The 23,480-nt window shown below is 45.0% G+C and overlaps 1 protein-coding gene across 2 annotated transcripts in view; it reads left to right on the forward strand.

The window, feature by feature from the left end:
- ADAMTS17 (ADAM metallopeptidase with thrombospondin type 1 motif 17) overlaps positions 1-23,480 on the forward strand; it is a 388,819-nt gene that overhangs the window by 66,692 nt on the left and 298,647 nt on the right. For both annotated transcript variants that reach the window (XM_065906211.1, XM_065906212.1), the window contains exons 5-6: positions 21,597-21,680; positions 22,349-22,506. In XM_065906211.1, the coding sequence (XP_065762283.1) occupies positions 21,597-21,680; positions 22,349-22,506 (242 nt within the window). The remainder of the gene's footprint in view (positions 1-21,596; positions 21,681-22,348; positions 22,507-23,480) is intronic.

Consider the following 23,480-nt stretch of genomic DNA (forward strand, 5'->3'; position numbering starts at 1 on the left):
ATCTGCCCAGGGGTGAGAGTCTTCCGGGTGATGGGAGCCCTCTGGTTATGGGAGTCCGCCTGGTGTGGGAGTCCGCCAGAATTGGGAGTCCGCCCAATGTGAGAGTCCGCCCGGTGTGGGAGTCTGCCCAGGGACCGGGAGTCCGCCTGGTGATGGGAATCTGCCCAGGGATGAGAGTCTTCCGGGTGATGGGTGCCCTCTGGTTATGGGAGTCCGCCCGGTGTGGGAGTCCGCCTGGTGTGGGAGTCCGCCCAGGGACCGGAGTCCTCTGGTAGTGGGAGTCCGCCCGGTGTGGGAGTCCTCCCGGTGTTGGGAATCTGCCCAGTGATGAGAGTCTTTCGGGTGATAGGAGTCCTCTGGCTATGGGAGTCTCCCGTGCTCCCCACTAGAGGCCTCCCAAGACCCTTTCTGTGGGTGAAGGCCCCTCTCAGAGGACTCAATGCTGGGTCAGTCAGTCCTGCTCTAAGGAGCCAACTGTCTAGTACAAAGAATCAATATCCAACTTTAGTGTAAAACAGAGCTGGTTCTATGAGAGGAATAGAGGTTGCCTAGTTGAGGGAACCAAGGAAGGAGCTGTGTCTCCTCTGATTTGATGAATGGGTGGAGGAGGGAAAGGTCACATGGTGGGCAGGTGGGGAGCGGCTGGCCACCTCAAACTTCAGACACAGAAGGATGTTTGTGTGCATCCCCACTCCACCACCCATCCACTCTCCTAACAAGCAATTTTGAAGATCTCCGGGCACTGTGGTAGGTGCCAGTTACAAATCCTAAAAGACCCGGTCCTTTCCACAGAAGGCAGTGGTGTCACAGATGGGCGAAGCATCTGTGCTTGAGTAGGCATTTCTGCAGGGAGCACTGGGGGCCAGGTGGAGAGCTAGGGAGTGATCACCCTGAAGTGTGGGGGCATCATGAAAGAGCTGACCCTTCAGCCAAGTGAGGGTGCTTCCCTGATTGGGGGAGCAGTGGCAGGTCACATAAGGGGTGCCACAGGAGCTACATCTTGGGGAGGACAGGTGGACTGGTGTGGCTGCAGCCGGGAGGGGAGCAGCCTTAATGAGGTGGGTGCCCAGAGTCAGAATGGGGAGGGCGGGTGAGGCCTCCCGAGGGGAGGCAGAAACGTGCATGGACTAAGGTCTGGAAGGACAGCCCCACAGCTGCACCTGGGGGGACTGGAGTTGGAAAGGCAAGAAGGAGCACTAGGAATGGAGAGTGTGAGGCAAAACCGTCTGAACTCAGGGGCAGGCATGGGGGTGGAGGAGGTGATCCTGTGGGGAGGAGGTTGTGCTGGGAGGAGAGACTCATAGGACTGGGTGTCTGGCCTGGAAAGGCAGAGGCAAGAGAGACCCAGGGTACCCCCGAGCTATGCTCTGGTTGCCTGGGTGGTTGGCAGGGCTACTGGATGGGAAAAGGAGAAGAGTGTTTGGGGACACAGCGAGGGTTCCAGTTTGGACAAGCTAGCTTTGAGTTTGCTGGTGGAGCTCAGGATGGTGGGCCTGGTGGATGAAGGGACTAAGGCTGCTGGGTGCGAGGCTGGGGCTGCAGCTGTTGGTGTGGCTGGCCTTGGCCGGGTTGAGCAGAGCACAGTCGGGAAAGAGAAGATGCTAGCAGAGGCACAGTGGAGTTCCGGGGTCAGGGCCGGACGGGAAGGCAGACAGACCTGGTGTGGGTTGTCCTTAAGGAGCGAGGTGAGAGGTGTGGGAAGGGAGTGGTTAACAATGCCTGATGCTGCTGCCGGCCCCAAAGGAGTAGCTTTAGGGATTGGTTCCCTGGTGGCTCAGATGGTAAAAGGGTAAAAGCGTCTTCTTGCAATGCGGGAGACCTGGGTTCCATCCCTGGGTGGGGAAGATACCCTAGAGAAGAAAATGGCAACCCACTCCAGTACTCTTGCCTGGAAAAACCCATGTCGGAGCCTCGTAGGCTATAGTCCATGGGGGTTGCAAAGAGTCAGACAGGACTGAGTGACTTCACTTTCACTCACTTTAGGGATTACTGGGGGTGGAAGCTGTGTTGGGGCAAACTGGGATGAGATCAGGAAGTGAAGGAGTAGAAACAGCATTGTTGAAGATCTTGGGTGAGGGAGAGAAAAGAGCCTCACTGGGTGGAACCGAGGTCAAGGAGGACTTTGGAGAGGGAAGCAGATGAGGGGTACAAGTGTGGGGTTTAGGCCCAGACAGACCTTCGGCAGGAGCCCTGCTCTGAGCTCTGAGCTGGCAGCATCAGAACCACTTTGAACTGGCCCTCTCTGCATGAGCAGCTGCGAGACAGGGGCTTAACCACCTCCGGGCCTTTAGCCACCCCAGGAGTCTTGTGCCTGGTGACACGTGCACATACAGCTCATGGGAAGCAGAAAGGGCCAGGCCCTGGCTGTGCCACAGTGACTGCGAGATGCTGGAGGCGGCCCAAGAACAGGGAGGCTGGAGACATGGCCCAGGTCACACAGGCAGTCACTGGCAGGTCTGTGGCCGTCGGGCCAGGCCCGTCTGTAACAAGCCACAGGGAAATGATTGTAAGCCTCACCCTGGGCTGGTGGGGATGGCGAGCTCTACAGCATTCCTGCCCACTCTGAAGTCAAGACTCCGGTACCTCGACCTCTGTCCGGTTGACTTGCCAGTGCTTGCTTTGGGGACAAGTATCAATTTGCAGGAAACTCCGTCCGTCTGTCCCCCACCCCCACTGCAGACAGGCCATGCCCCGAGGCCAAGGCTGCTTTGGTGGTGTGTGGAATCTTGAAGGTGAGTTACCCTCTGGACCCACAGACCTCCCCGTAGGACGGGCTTGTCTGCAAAGCCCAGCGATGTGGACCGGCTGGGGCACTGGTCCAGGGCTGATCCGTGGACACCGGCACATCATGAGGCACCAGGTCACCCTCCCTTTCAAAGTCATCAGCTCTAGGAATTCTATTGACTTCTTTTCTTTCCTTTCTCCCCCTGCCCTTTCCTTCCTCTCCATTTTTTCCTTCCTTCCTTTCCTTCTCCAGATTTTTAAAATTTATGGTAGTAAGTACATACCGTAAAAGTCTCTGTCTCACCCTTTAAGCCTGCAGTTCCGTAACATTAGGTACATTCACATTGCTGTACCACCATTGTCACCATCCGTCCCCGGAATTCCTTTGTCTTTCAGAACTGAAACTGTGCTCATTAGACACTGACACCCCATTCTCCCCTCCCCCAGCCCCAACAACCACCCTTCCATTTTGAATTTGACACCCCTAAGGACCTCATATATAAGTGGAGTCAAGTAGTATTTGTTCTTTTGTGACTGGTTGATTTTCACTCAGCATGATGTCCTCTAGGTTGGTCCATGGTGTCAGAATCTCCTTCGTTTTTGGCTGCAAAATACTCCATCGTATGGATAGATTACATACTTTGTCTGTTCATCCATTGATAAATGTTCGGGTTGCTGCCTCCTTTAGGCTCTTATGAATAATGTTGCTGTGAACGTGGGTGTACAGCCTGAGTCCCTGCTTTCACTTCTTTTGGGTATGTACCCAGAAGTGGAATTGCTCCTGTTTCAGCTTTTAATGGTGTTTGGCCCTGATTTCTGAGAAATATCCGAGCTCTGCGTTTGCACGAACCCTGGCCTCCCTGGCGGCTGGTTAACGACGGGCTGCGGTGCTGCAGTCGCCCAGAGCAGAGCCCAGGGGGAGGGCTGCGGGGGCTGGCTCAGCACCAGGCTCTCTCACCTGTAGGTAATTTCATCTCATTTATTTATTTTTTGTCCAGGGCACAAGTCCAGGGAATAAACATTCATTACAACAGCTAAAGTAGTAATAAGGCAAAGCTCCCAGTTTGGTATTTGCTTTCATAACTTTATCATGTGGACAAGGATCGCTGCTTCATTTATCACAGGTCGGAGAGGGGTTGTATGTGGGAGTGTTGGTCTCCCCACGAGCTGTAAGGATAGAAAGACAGGCTGAGTGGTGGTGATGCTTGGCTTCAACGTGACACTCTTCACGCCTCTTCAGCTGCTGATACTAAGATGTTGGTGGCTCCAGATCCTGCTGCTTGAGGGCAAATCTGGGCCAACTACATTCGTTTGGGATTTAGATGTTTCTTAATGAGGCCTGCCTGGGAAGGGCATGCCACTTTGGTGCAGGGCACATGGCATTTGAACACTGACACTTAGCCCCTCAGTCATCTGCTTCTTGGAGTTTCTTGGCTGGTCTGACGAGGCCAGAAAACAAGTGGACGCAGAGCACCCGACCTGCTTGCACCGATTGTCACCACCAGCAACCCGTTTCTGTTGCTCTGTGACTTGCTGTTTGGAATAGTTAAGAACCAGTCGCATTCAGACAATGTACCTTGCTTTAAACAAGGCCACCCTCCACCACCTCCAGCATCCTTCAATTTCTCAAACCCTAGTGTTAAAAATACAAAGAATTCTGTCTGTCCTGCCCATAGCTGTTTCAGAAAGGGGATCTCTATTAGCCAGTAAGATCATCTCTAGGCTGGGATGCCAGGGAAGGGTGGTGGCTGGACTGAGGAGCCGTGTCACTATACAAGGCCTTCGGGTGCAGCCGGCAGGAAGGGGAGGCCAGCCCGCCCTCTCTCTCCTGGTGGACCGTGTGTTCTGTGGGCGTGTAGGGTTTAAACAGCTCTGTCTCCTTTGCGCCTCTGGATTTGGAAGGAAATCTGCTGGAGAGGTTGCTGCCTTCGTTCCATCGGTTTCTCTCCAGTACCATCTGGTGCTGATGTCCAAGTGCCCACCCCCCCTGCCCGCCCTCCCACTTGGGTCTCTGTGGGCAGGGGACTGACCCAACTCCTACATGCCACTCTGACCACAGGGGCTAAACCCAGACAAGTCCTTGTCCCCAAGTCAGGCCAGGGGGCTTGTGGGGCCTGGGTGTGTGATAGCCCACCCACAGTTGGCAGGGTTTGGGAGTTTGGTGTCAAGTACTCACAGTTTTCATAGCATCGCAGGGTTGTCGTGAATTAGGTCTACATCAATCAGTAGCCCGATGGCCCATGTTTGAGAGGAAGGAAGGGTGTTCGTGGTGCATTGACTAGTCTAGATGGAAGCTTCATGATTTCATGTCACTTCCTCCTCATCCTTGGTAGATTTCCTCATTCTCATTTTACAGAGAAGAAAGTAGAGGCTTGTGGGGAGTTTGGGGTGCCGAGCCAGTGAGTGCGTCACAGGGTGAGGTTTCAAACCTGGGCTGAGGGTTCCCTGTCCCACCTGGTCATCCCTCAGATCTGCCCTTTCTTTCCATCTCTACTCTGGACTGACCGCCATTGTTTTTTATCTCGACAACTGCAGGGCTATTCTTCCTGGGCTTCTCACTTCCACTGTCTTCCCTCTTGGATCCTTGCTACAGAATGGCCAGAAGGATCTTCTTCCGACAGAATTAGGACGTTGTCACTAGGAGCTCTGAGGCGCTCTGTGGCTTTCCTTGTGGCGGATGTGGAACTCTTCCACCTCTGCCCTCCCAGGCTATGTGGCCAGGGCCCACCTGCTTTTCCCGGGCTTCACTCCCTGCTCCATGCCAGCATGAGCTCCTGCCCCATGCACCACCGTTTCTCAGGAACCCCTTGGGCTCCTCTCTGACTTGTAGTATCTCTTTGTCAGGAATGTTCTTTGCCCCACTTCATACAGAGTTGGCTCCTCTGTCTTTTATGTCTCCGTGTGAGTGTCCCCTTAGAGAGACCCTCCTTGCTGACTCCTCTGAAAAGGCTACCTGTTTTCTTTATCATAGCAGTCTGCTTTTTCCTTGGTGGTTCTTGTCTTGATTTATAATTCCATATATATATATTTTTTTACTGTTTAAAAATCATCTTCTTGCAGAGTTTCTGTGTACTATTAAATTCAGACTGGTATAAAATCAGAATGCTATGACTTTAGGATGTTCAATATAATGCTCATAGTAATCACAAAGAAAATAGCTATAAAATGTACCCAAAAGGAAATGAGAAGGGAATTTAAAAATTTCACCATAAAAAATGAAACATGCAAAAAAAAAATCACTAATGCAGGAAATGAGGGCCCAAAAAAGCTAGAAAACAAATAGCAAAGTGCAGAAGGAAGTCCCTCCTTGTCAGTAATTATCTTAAATTATAGGTTAAACTCTCCAGTCAAAAGACAGATTGAGTTTGGGGAAGAATGGATACATATATATGTATGGTTGAGTCCCTTCTTGTTCACCCAAAACTATTGCAACATTGCTTGTTAATCAGCTATACTCCAGCACAAAATAAAAAATTGTTTTGTTTTGTTTTTAAAGACAGTTTAGTAGAATGGATCTAAGAAATGCTCCAATGTGTATAATGACTTTACATTAAGACACAAATAAATCAAAAGCAAAAGAATAAAAAAGATAGTCCATGCAGATAGTAACTGTAGAGATCAGGAGTGGTTATACTAATATGATACAATATAGACTTTAGTCAGAAAAAGTTACAAGAGACAAAGATATCTTGTATATAATAAGAGATTCAATACAGCAAGAATATGGAACAGTTATAAGTATTTATGCACCTAATAACAGATCATTATAATATATGAAGCAAAAACTTCATAGAATTGTAGTGACAGGTCTGCAGTTTTCTGTAATAATAGACACTTCAGGTCTCCTCTTACACACACACACACACACTCTATTAGTAGTGAATAGGAAAACTAGACAGAAGATAAGTGAGGAAATAGAGGACTTGAACAACACAATAAGGCAACTAAATCTAACAAGATATACAGAACACTACCCAACAATAGCAGGATATTCCTTTTTTCAAATGCACATGGGACATCCTCCAGGATATACTGTATATATTCACAGATTGTCACCACAGATTTAAAAATTATCATACAAAGTATCTTCTCTGACCACAGTGGGATTAAGTTAGAAATCAGTAACAGAAGGAAAATTGGAGAATTCACAAATATGTGGAAATTAAACAATACACTCTTGTACAACCAGTGGGTCAAGGGAGAAATCACAGGGGAAATGAGAAAATGCATGAGGCTGAGTTAAAATGAAAATGCAACATACCAAAACTTATGGAAAACAATGGAAGCAGTACTCAGAAGGAACTGTATAGCTGTAAAATGCTTACTTTTTTTAAAAAAAAATCTCAAATTAATAACCTAACTTTACACCTTAAGGGAGCTAGAAAAGCAAACGAAGCTCGAGTCTAGCAAAAGGAAGGGAAGATTAGAGCAGAAATAAATAAAGAATAGAAAAACAGTAGATAAAATCAGTAAAACCAAGGACTGATTCTTCAGAAAAACTGACAAAATTGATAAAACTTTGGCTAAGATTAATTAAATCTTTAGCAGAGTTCCAGAGAATAGCCAGGAGAGATAAGAAGGCCTCTCAATGAGCAATGCAAGGAAATACAGGGAAAAACAGAGTGGGAAAGATTAGATAATCTCTTCAAAAAATTGGAGATATCGAGGGAACGTTTCATACAAGGATGGGCATGATAAAGGACAGAAACAGTAAGGACCTAACAGAATCAGAAGAGTGTGAGGAGAGATGGCAAGAATACACAGAAGAACTTTACAAAAGAGGTCTTAATGAACTGGATAACCACAATGGTGTGGTCACTCCCCTAGAGCCAGACATCCTAGAGTGTGAAGTCAAGTGAAAAAAAAAAAGCTTCCCTTAGGAAGCTTTACTATGAACAAAGCTAGTGGAGGTGATGGTATTCCAACTGAGTTATTTAAAATCCTGAAAGAGTATGCTGTTAAAGTGCTGCACTCAGCACCTTAGGATTTAAAATCCTAAAAGAGAATGTTGTTAAAGTGTTGCACTCAACACTCAGAAGTCTGAGTGCCAAAGAGTTGGTGCTTCGTAAATTTGTCAGCAAATTTGGAAAACTCAGCAGTGGCCACAGGACTGGAAAAGGTCAGTTTTCATGCCAGTCCCAAAGAATGTTCAGACTGTTGAACAGCTGCACTCATTTCACACACTAGCAAGGATATGCACAAAATCCTTAGAGCTAGGCTTCAGTGATACATCAGTTGGGAACTTCCAGATGTAGAAGCTGCATTTAAGAGTCAGAGGAACCAGAAACCAATTGCCAACACTCATTGGGTCATAGAGAAAGCAAGGTAATTCCAGAAAAACATCTACTTCTGCTTCATTGACTACAGTAAAGCCTTTGACTATGTGGATCACAACAAACTGTGGAAAATGCTTAAAGAGATGGGAATACCAGACCATCTTATCTGTCTCCTGAGAAACCTCTATTCAAGTCAAGAAGTAACAGAACCAGACAGAACAACTGACTGGTTCTAAATTGGTAAAGGAGTATGGCAAGACTGCATATTGTCACACTGTTTATTTAACTTCTATGCAGAGTACATCATGCAAAATGCAGGGTTGAATGAATCACAGGCTGGAATCAAGATTGCCAAGAGAAATGTCAATGACCTCAGATATGCAGATGATACCCCTCTAATGGCAGAAAGTGAAGAGGAACTCAAGAGCCTCTTGATGAGGGTGAAATAGGAGCGTGGAAAAGTGAATTCAGTAACTACGATCATGGCATCTGGTCCCATCACTTCATGGCAAACAGGAGGGGGAAAGTGGAAGCAGTGACAGATTTTATTTTCTTGGGCTCCAAAATCACTGCAGATGGTGACTGCAGCCATGAAATCAAAAGATGCTTGCTCCTTGGAAGGAAAGTGATGACAAACCTAGACAGCATATTAAAAAGCAGAGACTTCACTTTGCCAACAAAGATTGTTGCTGTTCAGTCGTCAAATCGTGTCCAGCTCTTTGCCAGCCCCATGGACAGCAGCACACCAGGCTTCCCTGTTCTTCACTGTAGTCAAAGCCGACAAAGGTCTGCACAGTCAAAGCTATGGTTTTTCTGGTAGTCATATAGAGATATGGGAACTGGACCATAAAGAAGTCTGAGTGCCAGAGTTGATGCTTTTGAATTGTGATGCTGGAGAAGACTTTTGAAAGTCCCTTGGACTGCTAGATCAAACCTAAAGGAAATCAATCAGTATTCATTAGGAGGACTGAAGCTTCATGCTGAAGCTGCAATTCCAATATTTTGGCCACCTTATGCAAAGAGCCAACTCATTCAAAAAGACCCTGATGCTGGGAATGAGATGGTTATATAGCATCACTGACTCAATGGAAATGAATTTGAGCAAACTCCACAAGATAGTGAAGGACAGAGGAGCCTGGTGTGCTGCAGTCCATGGGGTCACAAAGAGTTGGACATGACTTAATGACTCAACAACAGCAAACTGATTAGTAAAAAATCTTGAATTATTAAAATCAGAAATGAATGCAGGGACATGACTGTCAATTCTATAGAACCAAAATGAGTTACAAGAGGATACAGTGAGCCACTGAACACTACCTAATTAGCTAACCTAGATGAACTAGACAAATACCTAGAAACACAAAGCTCACCAAGCCTTAATCACAAAGACATAGAGAATCTGAGTCGACCTGTAACTAATAAGGAGATCAAATTAGTAATTGATAATCTCCTGACAAAGGAAAGCCATGAATATGACAGCTTAACTGGTAAATTATACCATACATTTAAAGGAGAACTAATTAATTAATCCTCCTCAAACTCTTCTAATAAACTGAAAAGGTGAAAATGCTTTCTTTTTTCTATGAGGATAGCATTGCCCTTTAATGAAAGCCATATCAAGACACTCTAAGAGTGCTATAGTTCCTTATGAATAAGGAAGAAATTTCCCTTTTGAATATTATTGCAAACATTCTCAACAAGATGCTAGCAAACCAAAATCATATCATGCACCATGACAAAGTGGAATTTATTTCTGGAATTCAAGGATGGTTCAACATACAAAATTGAGCACCGTAATATACCACATTAACTGAAGGAAGGAAAAAAACAAATAATCATCTCAATTGATGGGAAAGAAAAACTATTTGCTAAAATCCATCTATCTCTTGTGATAAAAAATTCAGCAAATAGAAATAAAAGGAAGCTACCTCAACATCATAAAAGCCATATATGAAAAACCCTTAGTGAATGTCATACTCAAGGGTGATAGATTGAAAGCTTTTCCTCTAAGATCAAGAACAAGGCAAGGATGATTTCTCTCACTACTTCTGTGCTATGTAATACTGGAAGTCATAGTCAGAGCAGTTAATCAAGTAAAAGAAATAAAAGGCAACCAATTAGGAAAGAAAGAAGTAAAATTGTATGTTTATAGATAGCATGAGCCCTAGAGAAAATCATGAAGTACTAAGACACAAAAATTAGAACTAATAAAATAATCTAACAAATTAGCAAGGTACATAACCAATACACACAAAACAGTGATATTTTTGTACCCAAAATTGAACAATATGAAAAAGAAATTAAGAAAACAATTCCATTTGCAAAAATGTGAAAAAGAATAAAATACTTAACACATTAATCAAAGAGGTGAAAAATTTGTACCCTAAAACCTATAAAACATTGATGTAAGAAATACAGAATACATAAATAAATGGAAAGACACTGATGTTTGTGGATTGGAAGTTTTATCATTAAGATGTCAGTATTGCCCAAAGCAATGTACAGACTCAGTGCAGTCACTAGCAAAATCCTAACAGCATTTTTCCTTGCAGAAATTGAGAAATTCATTCTAAAATTTGCACAGTATCTCAAGAGACTCTGGACAGCCAAAACAATCTTGGAAAGAAAAACAAAATTGAAAGACTTATATTTCCTGATTTCAAAATACTACAAAGAAAAAGAAAATCAATCCTAAATATTTATTGGAAAGACTGATGATGATAATAATTGGTCAATAATTGACAATAACTTGGTCACCTGATGCAAAGAACTGACTCATTGTAAAAGACCCCGATGCTGGGAAAGATTGAGTGCAAGAGGAAAGGGGGCAACAGAAAATAAGATGTTTGGATGACTTCATTGACTCAATGGACATGAGTTTGAGCAAGCTCTGTGGGATAGTGAAGGACAGGGAAGCCTGGCATGGTGCAGTCCGTGGGGTTGCAAAGAGTGGGACACAACTTAGTGACTGAGCAACAATAATACTCAAAAAACTGTGATACTGGCATAAAGACAAACATGAAGATGGATGGGATAGAATACAGAGCCCAGAAATATGCTCTGACATAGGTAGGCAAATGCTTTTCAACAAGACTACAAAGACCATTCAGTGGGGACATTACAGCCTTTTGAACAGATGGTAATAGCAAGGCTGGATATGTTCATGCAAAAGAATTAAGTTGGACCCTTACCTAACATCATATATAAAAATTAATTCAAATTGGATTAAAGACATGAATGTAAGAGCTTAAAAACTATAAAAATCCTAAAAGAAAAGGGAAAACTTCATGACATTTGTTTGGTAATAATTTTTTGAATATTATACCAAAGGCACAGTCAACAACATTAAAAAGTAGGTAAATTTGTCTTCACCAAATTTTAAAACTTTTGTACACCAAAGGACACTATCAACAAAGTAAAAAGGCAGAGCACGAAATGGGAGAACATATTTACAAATTACATATCTGATAATATCCAGAATATACAGAGATTTCAACAACAATGAAAACCAAACATCTCATTTTAAAATGTACATAAATAGACATTTCTCCAAGAAGATACACAAATGGCCAGTAATCATATGAAAAGATATTCAGTGTCACTGATCATTAGGGAAATGCAAATCTAAACCACAGTGAGATATTACATCACTCCCATTAAAATGCTATTACTAAAACAACGTAAAATAATAGGTGTTGACAAGGATGTGGAGAAATGGGCAGCCTTGTGTACTTTTCTTGGGACTATAAAATGGTGTAATTCCTTTGGAAAACAGCGTGATAGTTCTTAAGAAAATAGAATTTATAATATGATCCACTTCTGAGTATAAACCAAAAAGAAATGAAAGCAAGGTCATGAACTTGTACACCCACACTCTAGCAGCATTATTCAGCATAGTCAAAAGGAGAAAGTAACTCAGTGTCCACTGAAGGATGAATAGGTAGACAAATGTGGTTGTTGGGGTGGTTGTTGTTCAGTTGCTAAGGTGCGTCTAACTCTTTGCAACCCCAGGGACTGCCACACACCAGGCTTCACTGTACGTCACTATCTCCCAGAGTTTGCTTAAATTCATGTCCGTTGAGTCGATGATGCTATCTAACTATCTCATCCTCTGCTACCCTCTTCTCCTTCTGTCTTTAATCTTTCCCAGACTCAGAGTCTTTTTCCCGGACTCAGCCGAATGAGTCAGCTCTTTGCATCAAGTGGTCAGAGTATTAGCGTTTCAGCATCAGTCCTTCCAATGACTATTTAGGGTTGATTTCCTTTAGAATAGACTGGTTTGATCTTCTTGCTGCCCAAGGGACTCTCAAGAGTCTTCTCCAGCATCATAGTTCAAAAGTATTAATTCTCCAAGGCTCAGTCTTCTTTATGTCCAACCTCACATCCATACATGATTCCTGGAAAAATCATAGCTTTGACTATACAGACTTTTGTTGGCAAAGTGATGCCTTTGCTTTTTAATATGCTGTCTAGGTTTGTCATTGCTTTCTTTCCAAGGAGCCTGCATCTTTTAATATCATGGCTGCAGTCACCATCCCCAGTGATTTTGGAGCCCTCCCAAAAAAAATCTGCCACTGTTTCCACTGTTTCCCCATCTATTTGCCATAAAGTGATGGGACTAAACACCATGATCTTTGTTTTTTGAATGTTGAATTATAAGCCAGCTTTTTCACTCTCCTCTTTCACCCTCGTCAAGAGGCTCTTTAGTTCCTCTTCACTTTCTGCCGTTAGAGTGGTATCATTTGCATATCTGAAGTTGTTGCTGTTTCTCCCAGCACTCTTGATTCTAGCGCTTGTGATTCACCCAGCCCAGCATTTTGCATGATGTACTCTGCATAGAAGTTAAATAGGGGGAGTGTACAGCCTTGTCATACTCCTTTCCCAATTTTGAACCAGTTAATTGTTTCAGGTAAGGCTCTAACTGTTGTTTCTTGACCCACATTCAGATTCCTTAGGAGACAGGTAAGATGGTCTGGTAGTCCCATCTCTTTAGGGATTTACAAAATATGGTATATGCACTCAATCATCATTCAGCCTAAAAAAGGAAGGAAATTCTGATCATGCTACAACATGGATGAACCTTCAGAACATTTTGTTAAATGAAATAATACAGTCACAAAAGTATACTGGCCAAACACTGTATGGTTACACTCAAGTGAGGTCTCTGGAGTAGTCAAATTCACAGAGACAGAAAGCAGAATGGTGGTTACCAGGGGCTACGGCCGGGCAGGGAGTGTTTAAGAGCTGCAGAGTTTCAACTGGAGACGGTGAAAATGTTCTATAGATGGAAAATAGTGACAGTTCCACAACAGTGTGAGTATACTGAATGCCTCCAAACCGTACACTTAAAGATGTAAATTTCATATAATGCATATTTTACAGAATTTTTTAAAAACCCACCCTGCTGTTTATGCCATCTATAAGCTCATTAAGGTAGGGCTGTGTGTATGCCTACATTGTTGTTTCCCCAGCACCTTGTACATGTATAGATGATCAAGAAATTTTTGTGGCATTGTGAACTCATAAATGAGTGATTAATACCATTTTCTAACATCCTGTGCAAAGGATTTAGCACTGAAAGTTGTGTCAACACTGGCTTTCCCTTTGTAATTCCTCGATTAATTTACTTCTGAAAAGTCTTTTGTATTCTAAGCATATCACACAGATGTGGTGTCCTAAACTCTGGCAGGAAGTGTTTCTACATAAATACAATGACATATTTACACCTCCCACTCTGTTCTGTGGGTGGTCCCTTTCAGCCCTATCTCTCTTCCCAGCTCACACCTTGTCCTTCAGGGAGGAGGTATCAAGATGAAGCTGATAAAACAAGTGCAGTGGGCAAGAACTGTTCTGAGAGCATGCTCGGCTGCCACAAATGAATTCACTTCTGAGTCCTGTTGAGTCAGTCTATAGAGAACCAGAAGAAAGGATGAGAACAGAACCACTTTGGTTGTTCTTTTTTTTTTTTTAATTTTTTTTTATTAGTTGGAGGCTAATTACTTCACAACATTTCAGTGGGTTTTGTCATATATTGACATGAATCAGCCATAGAGTTACACGTATTGCCCATCCTGGTCCCCCCTCCCACCTCACTTTGGTTGTTCTTGAGGACTTGTGAAGCCTAGAAGAGGTAATGAAACAAGCCTGGCATCAGGCAGAGTGGTCCCATTTAAAACAGGGAAGAAAGAAGCTTTGTGACCCAGAGAGGAGTGAGCATGGCTCAGCCAAGGCTTTTGACTGTAAGCAGAAGAAACTGCTTGCTGCTTGGAAGGAAAGCTATAATCAACCTAGATAGCTTATTAAAAAGCAGAGACATTGCTTTGCCAACAAAGGTCTGTCTAGTCTAGTCAAAGCTATGGTTTTTCCAGTAGTCATGTATGGATGTGAGAGTTGGACCATAAAGAAAGCTGTGCACCAAAGAATTGATGCTTTTGGACTGTGGTGTTGGAGAAGACTCTTGAGAGTCCCTTGGGCTGCAAGGAGATCCAACCAGTCCCTCCTAAAGAAAATCAGTCCTGAATATTCATTGGAAGGATTGATGCTGAAGCGGAAACTTCAATACTTTGGCCACCTGATGCGAAGAGCTGACTCATTGGAAAAGACCCTGATGCTGGGAAAGATGGAAGGCAAGAGGAGAAGGGGACGACAGAGGATAAGATGGTTGGATGGCATCACCAACTCAAAAGACATGAATTTGAGTAAACTCCAGGAGTTGGTGATGAATAGGGAGGCCTGGCGTGCTGCAGTCCATGGGGTTGCAAAGAGTCGGACATGGCTGAGCAACTGAACTGAGCTGAGAAGAACTGTACCTGGGCTAACTGAAGCAGGGGAGGAATTGTGCTAGGAGGTGTGTACCGAGGAGCCCAGGATCAAAAGGGAGGCTGGGTCATCAGCATCAGAATTGGGGGAAGGTGAGCAGAAGGAGGCTGCAGGGAGGGAGGCCAGCAAGCAGGAGAGAGCAGGCTGAGCTCTTGCACGAGTGTGGCTGTGGTCCTAGAGCCACTGTGTGTCCTGGGACCATCTCTCCACTGCTGGTACCCAGCCAAGGCTTCTGCGGCAGGCAGAGTGAGTTTTCACCTGTTTTGGTTTCTGCAGTAGAGAGAGGGTTCCTTCCTTCATCCAGAGCTCACCCAGTGAGGGAGCTTTCCCCAATGAAAACAGCATCCTTAGCCAAAAAAGAAAAATTTTTAAAATCCCAGCAAAGTGTCCAGACTCTACACAGGCCAGAGCATAAAAGAGGTTCACTCACAAGATACATGATTCTGTGGTTACGCTTTGGGGTATATACACAAAATGAAAGCAGGATCTCTAAGAGATATTTATTTGTTCATGACAGCATTATTCATAAATAATTCACAAACCTAAATATCCACTGAAGGATAAACAAAAACGTGTGTGTGTATGTATATGCACACATACATAACTGAATATTTTCAAATTTAAGAAGGAAAGAAACTCTGACACGTGCTATGATGTAGGTAAACCTTGATTACATTGTGTTAAGGAAATAAGCCAATCACAAAAAGACAGGTTCTGTATGAGTCCACTCATAAGAGGTGCCTGGTGTAGTCATATTTATAGAGACGGAAAGTGGTGGTGGTTGCCAGGACTAAGGGGAGAGGGGAATGAGTTGTTTCATAGGTGCAGAGGTTCAGTTTGGGAAGACAAAAAAGCTGTGAAGATGGATGTAGTGATGGTAGCACAATAATGACAGGACATTTAACGCCACTGAACTGTGTACTTAACAATGGTTAAGATGGTAAATTTTATGTTATATGCATTTTGTGTGTGCTGTGTGTGCGTTCAGTTGCTCGGTCACGTCCAACTTTTTTTTGCGACCCCATGGACTGTAGCCTGCCAGGCTCCTCTGCTTATGGAATTTTCCAGGTAAGAATACTAGAGTGGGTTGTCCTTTCCTCCTCCAGGGAGTCTCCCTGACCCAGGGATTGAACCCACTTGCATCTCCTGCGTTGGCAGGTGGATTCTTTACCACCAGCACCACCTGAGAAACCCTGTGTATATTTTGCCACTCTAAAAAAATAAAATGAGATACACTCAGTAATTCCATTCAGTTATATTTTTACTGGGTACCTAATATGTGCTGGGGACTTTTCTAGGAATCAAGTAGGGACCACGGCACTTCCCATCCTCACGGAGCTCATGTGGTAGCACCAACAGAGAGTCCCCAACAGACAGCTCAGTGAAATTTGTGCAAATTTAAAAAATGCTACACAAAGACCCAGGTGATAGCAAGTGACCAGGGCAGCTGAGGACACCTCTGTGATGACTGACCCTCTGCTGAGAAGGGAAGGCATCAGCCTGACATAAGGAGCCAGCCGGCAGGGTCATCCTGGCATCCGGGAGGCAGTGGGAGAGGTGCTTCTGTGGGTGACGGGAGGGCAGGGCGTGGGGCCCCGGCACTCAGCTTCGCTATGAGTCAGCTGGGAAGCTGCTGCAGGGCTCCGTGGTGTCTTCAAAGATCCCTCCCTCCTGGCTGAGAGGGAGATAGGGTCCCTCTGGGTTGTGTGTTCCAGCAGTCCTCTCCCCGTTGCAAGTACACTTACCTGTGCGGTTACGTGTCGAGAGAGACACTTGGCCTGGTCCTGGATCTCTGAGCTGTCAGCAAGCTGCAGCCCGTGCCCTGAGTGATCTGAAGATCTGGCTGATTTTCCAGAGGTGCTGTAGTGCCTTTTTATGTGCGTGACTTGCTTTCCTTTGCTTGGGGATGGTGGTGACACTGCGGCAGGAATAGTTTAAAGAACAAATTGCAGATGGAAACAGGTGGTGCTGACACTCGAAGCCCTGGCTCTGGGCAGCCAAACTGGAAAATGGGGCCACTTGACAGAGCTTTGGTTGTTTTTAGCTTCCTTAACAACCACAGAGTGGAACGAAAACCTGAGACATTCCAGGCGAGTTCTGTTTGGAGGAAAAATGACATCAATTTGACTCAATTACCATGTGAAACATACAACAAGCCTCTCTCTGGTGAGCAGAGACTGGTGGTGTGTTTGAGGGCTCACTGGTTCCCACAGCCCAGGGATCCTGGGGGCCTTGGTGGATGCAGACAGCTTGCCCCCTAGGCTGTCTGATGATCCACTGGGTCTGGGGTGGGCTCCAGAATGTGTTTCCAGAATGTGCCCAGTGGATGTTGCTGCTGCTTCAGGGACCCCTGTCAGCGGGACTGCTAGAGAATACAGCCCCCTCCAGGGTGGGGTCTGGATGGTGCAGCCGGCGATGAGTGTGTCCCCTCTGGGTCCCCTCTGTCCCTAGGAAGGCCCCGAGTCCTGCTGGTAGGTAGTGCTCTTGTGAGCACCCTCCCCGCACACCCCACTGGCCTGGCGTTGCAAACAGCACTCCCACCCAGCCTTGGGATGAGCTCCTTCCACAGGTGCCCCATCACCTGTCCCTATCTGCTCCTCCCTGTGTTCCCAGGTCGCTGCGCTGCTGGCCGCAGGTCCCTGGCTCAGCTCCCAGGGTGCTGATGCAGCAGATGCAGCCGGGGCTCTGAGCGCGCCAGGACGCAGCCGGCTGGAGCGGGACAGACTCCAGGTGGTTGCTGGGCCATTCCCTCCCCGACCATGTGTCTCCCTAAACATCATGGGGCCGCCACCTCCACGGCTCTCCTGCGCGTGCGTTTCCACACGGGCGAGGAAGACAGGCAGCCTTTGCTACACGTCTCTGAGGCCTGCTGCTTTGTGTTCTGGGGCTGCCGCTGCATTTTCAGCTGGCCAGCCAGCCTTGGCCCCAGCCCCCGAGGGAAAGCGCATGTCTGCCTGACTTTGTGGGAGCGTGGTGTGCCCCCGGGACAAGACGCTTTGACCGTGATCAGGTTCCCATACCTGCTCTCCTGAACGTGGGCCTCCCGGTTACACATCAAGGCGGGTAGCTTCCTGCAGGCTTCCTAGTGAAGATCTTTAGAGCATGAGGCTTCTTACCTTAAGTTAACTAATGAAAAACTTTAATTTGGTAAAATGCGCATAGCTGAATTTACCATTTTAGTCACTAAGTGTGCAGTTCAGGATTGTTACGTGTATTCACATTGTTGGGCAACCAAACCTCAGAACTTTGTAACCTGGCAAGACTGAAACTCGGTGCTCATTAAACAAGTCCCCATCTCGCCCTCCATCTCAGCTCCTGGAGCATCAAGCTTTTCTCCCGCTCCAGCTCATGTATTTTTTTGTGTATTTGTCCCAAGGACGGCACCTGAGCCTTATACGGAATGTGCCGAGCTGTCCTCAGGTGGAGAGGAAAAACCCAGCAATTCTGAGGAGTTTGTCCCTATGGTTCTGTCCTTGCTGAAACCTGCATCATTCCATTCAGGCTCCATTCTTAATGCAGCTTTCAGGGGGTGTGTCAGAACACCCTGAGAACTGGTTTCCTGTGTTGTTCCTTTAAACCTGCAGTATTCTTTAATGTCTTTGGCTAGTGCTACTATTACAGGCAATGTTTCGATTGCGCTTTGAAACTGTGTGACTTGAATTTTCTCCCTCATAATTTAAAGTTTTTATTCTTCCCAGTTTTCATGTTTTGAATTGAGGTTTTCCAGTTTGGGCCCAATCCTAAGGCTGAATATTTCTGGAAAAATTTGGTTTATAGCCATTGGGTGGTTCTCAGAATATCAAAACAAGGAAAAAGTTATGTGCTTTTCCCTTCTTCACCCAGGTTTGGGGATAGGTAGCTAAGGCATGACTTCAGAATTGGCCTACAGATGATCCAGAATTTAAAAAATGACTGCAATTTTGTTCTTAAGGAAAGAGAAAGTTTTGGAAGGAGGGAGTGAGAACAGAAGAACTGAATATGTTGTCTTTTTCCTTGTGGGAAAGAATATTAAATTACACAAAGATTGTTTTGCTTTCATAATAGTTTTCAAAGAGAAAAATCCAAGCCCTGACGCAGCTAATTCCTTTGTCGCACAGATGCTTGAACCCTGCGTGCCTGGTTTCTGCTGCTTCTCTGCCCAGTGGTGTGTCCAGCTTCACGAGGCCTGGATCAGCTGTGGCCGTGCTGTTGGCAGCAGCCGTTGCTTTATGCTGCTGCTGATGTACTGGAGAGAAAGTTTTAATGCCCCTGCTGAAAAATTCTCCCTCTAGATTATGTCTATCAGAAAAAAAGTAGCATATTCAAAATCAAGTGAAGTAAGTTAGAAACAGATACAGTATGATCTCATTTATAAGTGGAATCTAAAAAAAAAAACAAAACAAAAAACTGAACTTATAGATACAGAGAACAGATTGTTGGTTCCCAAAGGCTGAGAGTAGGGATATGGGTGGAGGTGGTCAAAGGTACAGCTTTTAGTTGTAAGATAAATAAGTCCTGGGGATGTAATGTACAGCATGGTGATTATAGTTAACTGTACTATAGTATCATATATTTGAAAGCTGCTAAGAATGAAAGTCTCTCAGTTTTGTCTGACTCTTTGTGACCCTATGGACCATAGCCCGCCAGACTCCTCTGTCCATGGAATTCTCCAGGCAAGAATATTGAAGTGAGTTGCCATTCCTTTCTGCAGGGGATCTTTCTGACCCAGGGATCGAACCTGGGTCTTCCATATTGCAGACAGATTCTTTACCATCTGATCCACCAGGAAAGTCCAGAGAGTTGCTAAGAGAGTAGGTCTTAAAAGTTCTTTCACAAGAAAAACAGTTGTAACTGTATGGGGTGAGGTACATGAACTAAACTTTTTGTGGTAATCATTTTCAGATATGTATATATTTACTATATTATATATACTGTGGTATATAGGATATATAATCATCATGTTATATTGTTATTCAGTCGCTCAGTCGTGTCCGACTCTTTGCAACTCCGTGGACTGCAGCACGTCAGGCTTCCCTGTCCTTCACCACCTCCCGGAGTTTGCACAAACCCATGTCCATTGAGTCGGTGATGCCATCCAACCATCTCATCCTCTGTTGTTCCCTTCTCCTCCTGCCCTCAGTCTTTCCCAGCATCAGCATCATGTTGTATACCTGAACCTAAAGCAATTATATATTAATAACATGGGAACTCCAGTACTTTCGCCACCTCATGTGAAGAGTTGACTCGTTGGAAAAGACCCTGATGCTGGGAAGGATTGGGGGCAGGAGGAGAAGGGGACGACAGAGGATGAGATGGCTGGATGGCATCACCGACTCCTTGGACATGAGTTTGAGTAAACTCTGGGAGTTGGTGATGGAAAGGGAGGCCTGGCGTGCTGCGATTGATGGGGTCGCAAAGAGTTGGACACGACTGAGCGACTGAACTGAACTGAACTGAACTGAACATTGGGAAAAGGGCATAATGAAACAAAAGTATTTCCCCCATTTAAAAAGAAAAGGGAACATTTGAAAGACTCTTACCTTTCCCCTCTATGTCTGATACTACTGCCTTTGTCACCTCCTCCACTCTGCCTCCCTGAATCCCGCTCTCTCCTGGGAAGGAGCTCAGGAGGTTGTCATGATCTGGGGGTCCTCAAATCCAATGGGTTTTTTTTCTGTCTACATCAACTTTCATTCTTCTGTCTTACTTGACTTGTCCTATCCTTCTTCCCCTTGGATTCTGTGATTTCTTGATGTTGAGACCCCTGTAACTAAGTTCTGCCAACAAGAGGTGCAGAATTAAGGGGGCACAGGTGTTTCTGTTACTATATCTCACTGACAAACTTTGGTTAGAATGAGGACTTCGGGTAGAAAGGAATGTGGCTTTTATGGCTGGACAAGTCTGGATTTGGATTGTGGTCATAGTTGACTGATAGTCTTGAGCGAGTGGCTTTACTTCATTGAATTGAGGTTGGTGGAGACACCACCCGTGATGGGTTGTGATGAGGGTTAGAGATGATGCAGATTGGCGCGTGGCAGAGGCCACAGGCATGGACTTTGCCCATCCCGTCATGAAGATCCTCTTCACCCTCCTGCAGGAAACCCCAGAACCAACTGACACCATTTCTTTTTTTTCAAATCCACCCATCCTATGCATTTTTTTCAACCAGCCTATTTCCAGTTGGTCTTTCCATGTGTGCTTGTATGCCCTCACATGTATGTGATTCCAGAGTTTCCTGTTATGCAAGTTTCTTTTGAGGAATTTATATTTATGGGAATTTTTTTTTGTCTCAGAAGGCCTTTTGAATAAAGTCTGGGTTATATATCTTACATATATGTATTTTTTGTTCCAATAAATATCTATGAACTTTGAAATTTTGAATTTCATACATATATTATGATTGCAAATCATATATTTAGATTTTTTTTGTACTGGAAGAACAGTTTTAAAAAAATTTTTAAGTAACTTTTAATGAATATAATTTATATTTCATTAATTTATAAATGAATGCATTCATATTTCATGCATTTATATTTTGTGTTTTAGATTTATTTAAAAAATTGACAGTACATAGAACTCCCATACATAATTTCCCCTGTTATTGACATCTTACATCAATATGATATGTTTATTATAACTAATGGGCCAATGTTGTTGATTATTATTAACTCAAGTCCATAGTTTGTTCAGATATCCTTAGTTTTTATCTAGTATCTTTTGTTTGTTTCAGGATACTGTTATTTTATTTTAATTTTTGTATTTGTATCTCTCTACATTTCTTTTTTTCTCTCTTGACAGGTATACAATATGTTTCAGCATCAGAGCCTTGGAATTAAAGTCAACATTCAGGTTACCAAGCTTGTCCTGCTACGACAACGTCCTGTAAGTCTCCATCAGCACAGTTACAGAAAATGTATCTGGTCCTCAGTCTCCTTAGTGGCTTTCGAGTGCTAGGGAGCAGTCCAGGCGTTTTCCTTTGTCCTCTTTCCCTGTCTTTGCAGATGGCAGCAGTGTGCCCTAGGCCAGGGACCAGGGGATGCCTGGAGAGAGGAGGACAGGCACTGCTGCTGGCGTGCACGTCATCTCAGCATCTCGGGGAACCCTGAGCAGTGGCCCTTTGTCCCATGTCTCCCGGGTGCAGAGTTGAGGTCTTTGGGATCATAGCTAGCCTTTTGGAGCTCTACCCAAACTTCAGGTCAAATTTGCTTGCCCTGTAGCATCGTTTTCTGGTCTTGATTGAGTGCATTTCCTTATGAAAGTGTTACCTAAAGAGTTAAGCAATGCACATGAGAATGTTGGGTATGCTGTTCAGTTTGCTAAAAAAAAGAAAGCTTCCCTTTAGTAAGATAATCTACATCCTAACTTATAGGTAAGGCCCCGGTAGCGTCCCTCTGGGTCTCTGCATCTGCCTACCGGCACTGTGGGCAGGTGACATTGAGTAATGGCCCTGTGAGCAGCTCTCTCTTCCTTAATATCCGCGATGTGGGCTGAGCATAAACTCTGGCTTCCCTGGGAAGTGGCTTCTGTAACTGCCCCCTGATTTCTTTTAGGCCAAGTTGTCCATTGGGCATCATGGTGAGCGGTCCCTGGAGAGCTTCTGTCACTGGCAGAATGAAGAGTATGGAGGCGCACGGTACCTCGGCAACAACCAGGTTCCAGGAGGCAAGGACGACACGCCCCCCGTGGATGCTGCTGTATTCGTGACCAGGTAAAGCTGGACTCAGCCTGGAGCTGCAGACTTGCGAGGGAAGGCATTTCCTGTTGGAGAGAAAGTTAGGCTTGGAAATCAGACCTTTGGCCACTTGTCTGAACCTTGAATTCCTCATCAGTAAGATGTGGATAAATGATAGCCCTGTCTCTGAGATGTGAGGATTAAATGAGCATGGGAAACACTCTTACAGTGGCTCAAAGTAAGGATGAAAGTACTAGCTATTATTATTGTTATTGCTGTTATGAATATAAAACTACTGAAATTCTTGTTACCCAAGACTCTTAAAACTTCAAGAAAATTTGTCTTGAAATTTACCTCTTCGCAACACCAAATATAATGCTCACTGGAAAGAGCTCACCTGTGTATGAGGCTGCTTCCTAACTGGAGGGAGTGGATACCCCAGTTTTCCTGTTGAGGGAAGTCCATGCTCCCCAGTGGCTCAGGGGTTAAAAATCGACCTGCAGTGTAGGAGATGTTGGAGACATGGGTTCGATCCCTGGGTCAAGAAGATCCTCTGGAGGAGGGCATGGCAACCCTCTCCAGTAATTCTTGCCTGGAAAATCCCGTGGACAGAGGAGTCTGGCGGGCTGCAGTCCATGGGGTCATAAAGAGCAGGACACGACTAAAGCACCTGAGCTGGCACAAGGCAGCAGGAAGTCCGTGCAGGTGAATGTGTGTGCCGTGCACAGCCCCATCTGTGGGCACTCTCAGGATGCGGCAGCAGGCAGAGATGCAATGGAACTCACAGAGGGGCTCCATTTGAAGCCAGGAGCTGAGCTTCACATCTGCAGAGCTGGATGCACTCTTCCTGGTTGAGAGGGAAGCCAGGGACCCTGCTGGACAGTAGTAATCAAAGGCATCTCTCTGTATAGACGGCTGCAATGTTATTTTAGTTTTCTAGGGCTGCAGTAACAAACTACCACAAAGTGTGTGGCTTCAAAAAACCAGAAATTTATTTTCTCACAGTATTG

Source organism: Muntiacus reevesi, chromosome 15, assembly GCF_963930625.1.
Source record: "Muntiacus reevesi chromosome 15, mMunRee1.1, whole genome shotgun sequence".
Lineage (NCBI taxonomy): Eukaryota > Metazoa > Chordata > Mammalia > Artiodactyla > Cervidae > Muntiacus > Muntiacus reevesi.